The sequence below is a fragment of the Leptonychotes weddellii genome, chromosome 10, assembly GCF_054177405.1.
Source record: "Leptonychotes weddellii isolate Sample4059 chromosome 10, ASM5417740v2, whole genome shotgun sequence".
In the NCBI taxonomy this organism is placed as follows: domain Eukaryota; kingdom Metazoa; phylum Chordata; class Mammalia; order Carnivora; family Phocidae; genus Leptonychotes; species Leptonychotes weddellii.
In genome coordinates, this window is record NC_138378.1 from 32,147,633 (window position 1) to 32,158,535 (window position 10,903).

The 10,903-nt window shown below is 54.6% G+C and overlaps 1 protein-coding gene across 1 annotated transcript in view; it reads right to left on the reverse strand.

Moving 5' to 3' along the window:
• The window catches only part of JAG1 (jagged canonical Notch ligand 1), a 35,078-nt gene extending 24,998 nt beyond the window's left edge, over window positions 1-10,080 (reverse strand). The window contains 3 exon segments of the mRNA XM_081833240.1: window positions 128-179; window positions 8,770-9,075; window positions 9,506-10,080. Coding sequence (XP_081689366.1) covers window positions 128-179; window positions 8,770-9,075; window positions 9,506-9,586 — 439 coding nt within the window. The 5' untranslated portion in view covers window positions 9,587-10,080.
• Window positions 10,081-10,903: the final 823 nt, after the last annotated feature.

Consider the following 10,903-nt stretch of genomic DNA (forward strand, 5'->3'; position numbering starts at 1 on the left):
CAGCAGGGAGTGGCCCAAGTCCTCTGAAGCACTCAGGAGACAGATCCAGCTCCGACACTACCATACTCCAAGCACTACACTTCCAGAAAGACACACCTGGAGGAAAGCCCATTGCTGTGATACTTACGGAGAGTGTCGTTACTGGAATCCCACGCTTCCACAAGCAAAGTGTAGGACCTCTGCAACACAGAACAACAGCAGCTTAGTATCCAGAAATAGGGATCAGCTCCCAAATGTCCTACTTGCTTGGCCTCCCCTCATACCTCGCCAAATAAAACCGTAAAGTCAAAATGAAAACTCTGTTTGCTGTGGAACTGAGGTCCCTCCCCTCCCTGGCACCCACCCCCAGGCGGACTCCTTCCACCTGGCGGGGGCCCACTGTGTGTTGGTCATCGTCCTCTTACGCAAGCAGCCCAAAGTCATGATCAGGAAATACCACCTCCCTGTATGTGAACACTCTACAGTTTTCCAAAACTTTCCAGACCCCTAACACTAGTGCAAGAGAAAAAGAAAAAAAAACCCACAAAGAATTTCTTCAAGCTAACCTAACCAGGTATGTGTATTGGGGTGGGGGGGGGCATCCAGTGAGGAGGGCCGGGTATTGCTAAGGTTACACTTTGGGCCCTGTTGGGGCAATCCCTAGGGAGGTCCCCTTTTCCTTTTCAGAACCCTTTTGAAAGCCCTGTCTGTGCAAGACCATCTCAGCTCCCACAAGTATCAGGTGACTCTAGGAAGCAGGGCGGGGCGGGGCGGGGGGTAGGTAGGTGCAAAGAGACAAAGGCAGCGACCCAACTTGGGGTGCTTGGGGGGCAGACTCTGGGGACGAAAGTACAAAAGGGAGAAATAACCGCACACCCATAGGTTATAGCTATTGATGGACTTATCTGTCAATAAGATCTAACATTCCAGGAATAATCAGAGTCCACTAACTAAACAAATTCCCTGGACACTGGCAGGATGCCAGCTATTATACTGAAGGCACCTTTTATCTTCCAGGCTTATCTCGGAATTCTACCCCCCACCCCCAATCCAAGCCATTAGCAAATTCCCGCTTTTACTCAAATCTTCATTTGTAATTTAGAATGAGGTCAGTCTCACAAAACACCAGGGTTTAAATAAACCTGCTATCTTGGCGCTGGAGAAGGATATCGGAGGGGGGTGGGGGAAAAAATGTCCCTCCTCCTCTGTATCCCTCTTGTCACCGACAGATACCAGTGCATCGGAAATAGCACATTGAGCACATTGCTCAAATAATACCCTGCGCCAGAAACACCATCACCAAGAGAAGGCACCTACAAGGGGAGGCGAAAGTGGAGCAAAAGAGAGAGAGAAAAAAAAAAGCGCTTCATTCATAACTCTAGGCAAGCTTACTGCTCACACACAGACACAGCGTGTTGTCTCCGAATATAAAAATATCTTGTGATAGACCCTGCCTTGGAATTCAGCCGAAATATGTTTCATACTCAAAGCAGAGCAGGATTCCATTTCGTTCACTGATAACTGTGGGAAAATGCTCAGAAAAGCAAGCAAAACCAGGCAAGCCGGGGCACATACCAAGCCCTCTCCTGTTTGGTGGCCCTGGGTCCAAATTCATTGTTGTCATCATTAATATTTTATTAGTAAAAGTTACACCTTATTTACAGCCTCTAAGTTTCCTGGGACTAACTACAAATTACAGGACTCTTCCCTGAGAGCAGCAAGAAATTACATTTCTCTACTGATTGGAGGGGAGAGCCAAGTCCAAATGAGGCCAGATGTGGGGCTATTTCTGTATAATTAAGCCCTTCGGTCACTGGCCACGTCGAGACCCATGTTCTCTACTTCCACGTATTGTTGTAATTAATCCTCTGATTAAATGCATTGATACTCGTAGTTCTGACAGACTCGGACAAGCGCTCAACATGTCATCGCCACAAACCCTGCAGAAGGGGAAGGCGTGCCAGGCCTGAGCTGGCATGACAGTATTAATTCTGCTTCAGGCTCAAAGGAGGAGGCATCCTTCCGTCCTTGCACAAGGGCCTGGAAGACCAAGCTGTGTCCCAGGCTCCTCCTCACCGGAGCTGGGAAGACCTCAGGAGGTGCTGACCAACACTGCCCAACCTTGAGGGAAGAGAGTTAAGCAAAGCAGCACCAGAGCTCAGGGACACCAAGTGTCATGATTGTCCATGAACTGCCTTCTCAGAGGTGGACAGGGGGTGAGGGCTGGGGGCTCCAGCATTGGCACCAAGGCCTTGCCAAACAAAATAAATAAGACTCTCTGGACTGTCTCACTCTCCCTGGTTTCCGAGAAGGGCCGATGCTTCTGGGCCTCACCTCCCAGGGCAGGATTCCTCCCACCCAGCCTTCAGAAGATAGGATTCCCTCCAACGTCCCTATTAGGAGGCCCTCTTACCTCCCACTCCATCCCCACACTATAGATCAACAATCAAGATAATTTGGTAATGATTATTTGTTGCTAGGAACTTTTAATTATTCCCAGGCCCATGCTTGACCTCTGTACATCCCAGAATATACATCCAGACTCGGGAAATCCAGACCATGCACTTTGTCAGATTAGGCCAGTACCAGACTAAAAATCGGATGCAATCTGCTAGGATCATGTCACCCCCAATTTGTAACTGCAAATCTGACCCCCAGCAGAGGCCAAGCCGCTAGGCACCCCCCCAAGGGCTTGGAAAGAGGGTGCCAGGCCAGATGATGGGCAAGTGTCCAACTTAACAAGTTCATACAAAAATACCACCCACAAGAAACAGAAATAGCAAATACCTGGATTTTTCTTGGTTTTACACTACAAAAGTAAGACTAGGAAAGTCCCCTTGCTTTCTTCTTTTTTCGTAAATCTCTCCAGAATGATGGGGGCGGGGGAGGGCAAAGCGGGAGGGTGGGGGGAGCTAACAGAACTTGGGTGTGGGTTTGCGCCTCCCCCTTCCCACACCTCCAGGCCCAGGGCAATCTGGCCACAGAGGCTGGTCCTCATGCTTGGGGAGCAGGAAAGAGGAATGGCCAGCTCTCAGGACAACCTTTGGGGAGGACTGCCATGGCCTTTTACCTAGAGGAGGGGCCTGGCCTCCAACTCCCCAGGCGTCCCAGGCGTCCCAGGGAGGGCTGCGGCGGGCGGTGTCCTGCGCCCATCTGACTCCACAGTGGTTACCTTGGCACCGGGCACAGGGCTAAGCACTTAATTGCCACATTAAGAAGGGGGATGTAAGAAACAAAGGTAATTGTGTTGGCAGCTGGGAACTTCCTTTTCCTGGCAACAGTGGCAGCCAAACCAAGCCCTGAGAAGAGACTGCTTCCATTCCTGCCAAGCTGACGGACACAAACAAACCGCCATCCAAACGGCACGCGAGCGGCGTCCAAAACCCCAGGCCGCTGTGCTGGGCGGCTGGGGAGCCCACACTCTGGGGATGCCCGACGTGCCCGGGGGGGGGGGCCCATTGTGCCAGGCGGCCAGCCCCGGGGTTGGTCTGGGGCCCTGCGCTCTGCTGACTCAACTGTCGCTTCCTGTCGCGGGCCCTGTATTAGCAGTATTTTTTGGAAAGGCTGCATTATTCTCTGTAATCCTCATTTCAGTCAATTCGGCCACACTATTGTCCTGCCTGTGTCTGGGTGGCCACAGTATAAAATATTCCAGTCACAGACATATTAAATAAAGGCTTCGGAGATCGCATGTGTGGGCGCACGCACGCTCACACGAACAATTCACGGGTCCCACGGCTGTGGCAACGGGAGGCTTGAAGAGAGGACAACTGCCCCACAGCGGCCAGGCTAAGACAACTTCAGCCGGAGACGGCAATTTAGTCTGCGGGGCTTGACATTTCAATAGAGTCCTATCTGGTTACAAAGGGTGATTTTCTCATGAAAGCCCACCTCAAAGACTCACCAAGTGGGCCCCACAGCTCATATCCAGATTGGAGGCTGTCCATGAGATGCCCCCACCCCCTTTCCCATCATTACCCTTACCTGTTTGAAAAGCATCCCACTGATAATTAAATGCACCAGTTACAAAAGGGTGGCGAGGTTAATAGATAGAATACCGAGAAGCCAGCCAAGCACAACCGTCCGGTTCACACAGAGCAAGCCTGAACAAGAAGCCTTTCTACTTATTTACCAAAAGTGCATAAAAACTGGGCTGAGCTGGTAGAGGACTCTGAACGTTTGACTATGTACCACTTTTAACCACTGGGAGCCACGTTGCAGAACTTCTTCCCTGCACATGCACTGCCCCAGTGACAAATGTCGCGGGCACCATGAAAACAAGGGCCACAGGGCAGGGCAGTCCCTGCTGTGGTCAGAAGCAAGCAAGGAGCTCACAACATGGCCACTCAGCACCACAAGCCAAGATAAAGTTGGAGCATTTCTGAATGTGAAACCCTGTCCCATCTCTGCCACTGTTTTAGGAATCGCAAGAATCATCACTTCCCGTGCATCCTAATAGATCTTCCTAAAGTTGAAAAGTAGGTTAAATGTACTTTGTTCTAATTTTTTAAGTGTATTTAAAAGCTGGAGCCAAGTGTCCCTTCTCTCAGAAGGAACACACTTAGAGTTTACCAAGGGGGGCTGCTCTGGAATATTTGCCTTTATGGATGATATGCTAACTATATGCACACCCAGAGATTAGTTACTATGTAAGAATGCATAATCTGGAAAGCTGGACATTGGAACCAAGGGCTGGCCCTTTACAATGGGCTGGTGGCTGCTGTGAATCCAGCCACGGCCTCTGTTTGCATCCCTGTTTTCAGCTCAGGAACATGAAGACTCCTTATTGCCTTGGCTACATTTCTTCATGAAGAACATTTTTCTCCATGCTAAACTTCCCACACGCCTTCTACCCAAAGGGTCCCTTACCGCTCTTCGCTATAAAGATTTTAGGCAGTATTCAGATCGCTGGTTTTCAGGGGAGTGACATGCCTGTAAGAGGCTGATGCCGCTCCTCCTCACCCCAACGGCCTTGGTGCCAAAACTTCACTGTTCCCCACACATGTCTGAAGTCCCTGTAGAATTATGGGTGTGGAGTTGGTGGGTTGCAAAGTCATACAAGTACTGGAGGTTTGAATAAGTTGCTAAGAAATAAAACAATAAGGAGAAAGAAAACAGAGCAGTTTACACCTGGAAGAGAAAAAAAAAATTAGAAACCAAGTACCTTGAATGGTGATTTCATTTGGGGAATGGCCATTCTGCAGACACATAGCACAAAGTGAGCACAGGTTCCCCTCCCCCACCAAGCCTGGTTTTGCAATGCAGACATGTCATTTCATCACTTTAATTTGACACAGGTGTCAGAGCAGAAGAGGTTTTCTCCACATGAGCACAATCCCTTGCTCTGAGCACTTACACTCCTGGGCGCGGTTTGTCTGCATGCACTGTGGCCACATGGGTTGTAGATACTGGCTGCCGAAAGGAGCCGGTTAAAATGAGAACCCCATCCCTCCACCCTCCACGTGTCCACACCACACCCACAGAGGTGCAGGGACCCAGAAACACAGCAGAGGGCAGGAAGACAAGGACATGTCAATTACATTCTGTGATGAACCTTGGGGCATCTGATTTACCCAAACTCGTGGCAGTTGTTCAATCAGGCCTTAAGCGTGAAGGGGGCCAAAGCTGGCGTCCCTCTGGTATGCAAGAAACACACTTCACGGGATTTCCCTGAAAAACTCAGTTGTTCTCAGCAGCCTTTTATCACGGTCAATGGCATTTAAATAGGAGGCCAAGAAGAGACCAGATACGTCAACTGCTTCCCCCCAAGTTTCTCTAGATGCACTTCACTGCAGGGCCTGCAATGCATCAATTCAGCGAACTGGGGTTCTGGAGTTCCTAAAAAGCTTCAGGGGCTGGGTAGTGGTAAGTACACTAATGGATTTTTAATAAGCAGGTACTACCGGGATTTAGCACTAATTTTGGGAGGTGCAACTTAACCATTTCAAGGACTTATAAATGGTTATTCCCAAATCACTTCCCGTTGAGCCCAATTACCTTCCATAATGTATGTTCTTATCACTGGGTCCCCCTGATTGGAGGGTCATAAATGAGGCCAGTTGCTTCAAGTCAAAACCCTGTGAGCACAGCACTGGTATGGGGATTAGAAGCCACCAATGAGAACCACGAGCCTGGGGCTGGGACAGCAGACATTCAGTGGAACACAACCAGATACTATCCAATGGGCAGACCCACCTCTACAGAGCTCCCCACGTGGACACTGGAATGTGGACTAGATTTCAAATGTGACCGCTCATTTCCTCTTCTTCCTCTCTAGAACATGAACAGTTTGACTGAGTTTGTAATTCCCAACAAAGACATGAATTATACCACCTTCTAAACTGACCTTCCACCGTGCACCCTGGACCACAGCTCTTCCGTGGTCAGCACATTTGGGAGGACCCATGCGAACAGTAACCGGGACTGCCTAAGGGTCTGGGGCGCAAGTGGCTGGAAGTCCAAGGTGGTTTGATTAAAAAAAAAAAAAAAAACTCCAGATCGTCTTTTCGTCTTGAATTCTGTACCAAGTTCAGTTATTACTTATTCAAGAAAGTCAGTTTTAAATAGACATGCTTATTAATATTCAATTGCCAAACTGAATGAAACTGCTCTATGTACTTCAATACCTAAGTGCTTTCACTTCGGTTAACACTTACCCTGGAATCATTCTTGAAAGTTACAGACTGTGGTGTTTCTCTAACCACACTCGGGAAAATAAACTAAAACAATACACCTAAACGCCACTTTCTCTTGGGAAGTAAAGCTTATGTTTCACAGCAGGCCTTTTAGGGGGGCAGGGTGGAGACTCATTTATGAGTGATACATGCATTTGGCCCAACTTCAAAAGAACCACAGTCAGTGTAGCCCCAGCGGTCTCCCTATTCTAGAAAAGCCGAGAGTCTATTTCATGGTTGGTGACCCGTGGGCCCTGAAACCACAGAAGAGCACCAGCAAATCAATCGACTCTGCCCCACACACTGCTTCTGCTCATTCTCCATCTAGGACTCTGCCAAGTGTCAAATGGGGACAGACACACCTTCTAGGTCACTTTTCCAGAACCAGTCCAGGGAGCAAGGCTCCCTGTTCTCATCCAAGCGGTCCTCTGACCCTACTCTCCAAAGTGAGCCTCAGCCAGGCCTGCAGCTTTTCCACATCACTAATAAGATTCCTTTTATGGTCTTGTGAAAACCAAGGGGCTCCGGACTGATCCTCTGGAACCACCTGCAGGCCCCTTCCCCCTAAACTCCAAACACAAGTTCAAGGGCGGTCAGTATTCACAGTTAACTTGGGCACAGATTAAAAAGTGGCCAGCCTCTTTAAAGTTCTCCCTAGCAGGGGATTAACAAACAAGATAAACACTCTTTGTAAAACTGAAATCCCACAACAGACGCAGCCCTCCATTCTCAGAGAACTCTACATACCATGGGTTTTTATAAGTCCCTTTTAATGGCATGTTTCCGATAACTGTCTTATCTCACTCATGGCAGAGGGCACTTTATAATGCCAGCTCCGGTAAATGCGGGCCTTGAGAGCCACCCCAAGATACACACACACACACACACAACACCCAGGCACTCTCCCCCTTCCTCCCCTCCCGGCGATTCGAATCACAGCCCCAGCCCGCGGATAGGAGGCAGTAGAGTGCACCCCATCAGAGCACGTGGCAGAGAGTATTCCCCTGGGCACCGAGCTTCCCCCTCCCCCCTCAACGCCCACCCTGGCAGCACCGGCTGGGCCAAGCCCCAGTCCTGGCGACGAGCCACGCCTCCTGGACAGCGCGAGCGGAGCAGAGGGCACCAGCATTTTCCCCTTTCCTCCCCTTCTGCAATCACGCTCATCTTCCTTCTACCCAGTTTGGGATGTTGCAAGGGCCTCGTTGCAGGGTCGGTGAGCGGCGCCCGGGGCCTCGAGCGGCGCCCGGGGCGGGGGTCCACGCACTTGGACTCTCAGCAGCCGCCTCTAGTGGGCCGCCCCTTCCAGGCCTTGACACGCCCCCGGAGGCTAGCGGGGGCCGGGCGCCCGCCGGACGAGGACGCACCCCCGCCCTTCCCGGGGAAGTTTGCAAACACAGCTGGTTCCAGAGCCCGGGAACCGCTGGAAGTGAGGCCACAAGGGCTACACGGCGCGGGGGCGAGGGCAGGAAGGGGCCGGCAGGGGGCGGAGGCTCTCGGGCTCCCAGCTCCAGCCATGGCCCAGAGACACCCCCCGCCCCACACACACACCCCCAAGCGGCGGCCGCCCCCGCGCCCTTACATCCAGCCCAGAGCGCGTCCCCGCACGCCCCAAAGTCTCCCGGAGAGCAGCGGGAAACAGGCTCCCCCACACCCTCCAGGAAGGACACACCCGCTCTCCAGGCCGCTCACGAGAAAGGGGAGGGTGCCGATTTGGACGGCGTTCGAAGGCCAAAACTGCGCCGCGTCGCTTTCCACGGCCCATCAGGTTTAAATGGTTAAGCAAAGATCGTCTATAAGGACCCCCAGCTCGGGGATTGGGGGGGTCAATCTAGGGCCTTCAAATTGCAAGTTTAAACTGGCCTTCCTGGGAGCTTTGCCTCACAAACCCCTGGGGGCTCCCCACTTTTGTGCGCTTAGCAAAAAGCCTCGAACACGGGGCCTGCTGAGATCTAACGATAGAGTCTCGGCTGCTTAACACCCCACCCCGCAAGACTTTTCCAGTTAGCGCGGAGTTTCAAGCCAAGGCCCTTTAAATCCCTCTCGCAAGAGAGAGCGGGGCTCGGCAGGCGCGGGTGCGGACCTCGGCAGGCCCCCCCTCACCGCGCGGCTCACTCACCGGCCAGGCGAAACTGAAAGGCAGCACGATGCGGTTGCGTTCGTTGCCACGACTGGCCTTGAGATTGAAGGTGTTGCCCCCGATGACAGGAGTGGAGCCCGAGCCGAAGCTGCAGGGCCCCCCGGCCGTGACGCGGGACTGGTACTCCTTGAGGCACACTTTGAAGTACGTGTCACACTCGTCGTGGGAGCACTTGCGGTCCCCCGGGTTCCGGACGCCGCCGCAGCAGTTCCCGTTCTGCAGCTCCCCGTTCACGTTCTGCATAGACAGGATCTCCAACTCGAACTGGCCGGAGGCCCCGCACACCTGCCGGCGAGGAAGGGAGGGAGGGAGGTCAGCGCAGGGGAAAGTTGTTTTCTTCGAGGGTGGAAGTAACGACTCCCTCCCCACCCGCCCCGACGAGCCCTCAGCGCCAAGTGAAAATAATTTTGCAAAACCGAGTGCAAAGACTCAACGTGATTTCCCGGGCATAAAATGCACGAGCGCAGGAGAAATCCGACGACTGCCCCCGGGGTGAAGAACGGAGAGAACGCAGCCCCCTGCCCCACCTGGAGGGTAGATTTAGGAGGTCCGGGACTTCCCCAGCCCAGGGGCTGCGTCTCGGGAGCAGGACCCGGCCGGGGAGCCGGGCGCCCGAGGGCTCCCGAGCCCTCTCCAGGCGCTCAACCGCAGGCGTCCAGGGAGCTGCGAGGGAAAGGAGAGGGCGGGCCAGGAAGGAGGCCCGGCGGTCTCCTACCTTGGCTCTCAGGGCGCAGAGCAGGGCGAGCAGGAGGCTCAGGGGGCGCCCGGGCCGGCCGCGCGTCCGTGGGGACCGCATCGCTGCGCCGCGCGCCGCGGGCACTCGGGACGCCGCCGCCGCTGCTGCTCGCGCTGGTGCTCCGGCCGGTGCTGCCGTCGCCGCTGCCCCTGCGGCCGCCGCGTCCCGGCTCTAATATACTCCGCCGATTGGAGCATGCACGACTGGAAAACAACACCACTTTTCAAAAGCCCTTTCAAGAGCGGCGCGTTCCAGAAGGCAAAGGGCCCGGCCTCCTTTTATTATTCTGATCGCTTCTTTGAGGCGCTCCCCCTCCTCTTCCACCTCCCGGCTTTCTTTCCTTCTCTCGCGCTCCCCTTCTTTTATTATTATGATTATGCGCAGCCTTTTATTCCCTTTCAGATCAGCTGCTTAAAAAGAAGAGAGGGAGGGGAGAAAAAAAAAAAAACCGAGCCCAGCTCACGGGCCGGCCGCAGGTAACACAATGACGCGTGCCCGCCCGGCTCTCGGAGAGGGACTCGGAGAGCCCGTCTGGGAGCCGCGGCCCAGGCTGGCCACCTCTACCCAGCGCGCCCGGCAGGCGCATGCGCGCTTATTAATATTCATGAGGAGGCGTGTCGCGCGAAGACACGCCCCTTCCCTCTGGTTGATGGGGAGGGGAGGACTGGGAGGAACTTGGAAGGGGCTGGGGGCTCAGGGACTCGCGATACCGCGTAGACGTCCCGGGGCTTAGCGCGGACCCCTGCCCTCGGGAGCTTTGGGCCAGGCGGGAAGGGGGGCAGCGTGCGGCGAGGAACTTGCTAGGGTCCGTTGCTCAGGGACGCGCGGCGCCTCGTTGCTGCCCGGGAGCCCCCTCGGACGCCTCGGGCCGGGCGCCTGTGCCCGCCCGTCGGGGCCCCAGGTGTAGGCGCCGCGGCGCTGCCTGAGCGGTCGGAGCGGGGCAGCTTCCGCCTTCCGAGCCGTCTGCGTCAGCTGCGGCTTTCGCCCCAGGAGGAGGGCCTGCCCGCCGGGAGCCCGGCCCGCTTCCCGCGAGCGAGCCGCCCAGAGCTCGCTGCTGGCAGCGGTAGCCGCAGGCGGCGGCGGCGGCGGCGGCGGAGAGGCTGGCGTGCTTGCCGCCGTCTGCTCGCCCGGCGGAGGCGACCTGGGCAGGCGCTGCTGGGAACTTTGAAAAACTTTCCCGGAGCCAGGCTTGCCGCAGATTCGAGGGGAAGCCTCGGCCGCGCCCCACCCCCTCCCCGATCCGAGTCTGCGAAGTCTCGGAGGGCTCCCAGCGTCAGGGTCCAGCGTCTTTTCCAAACAGTGCCAGGGCAGGGTCTAGGGGAAGCCGGGAGGGGGAGGGCGGCGGACACACTGGGGTCCGCTCAGGTTTGGGGAGGG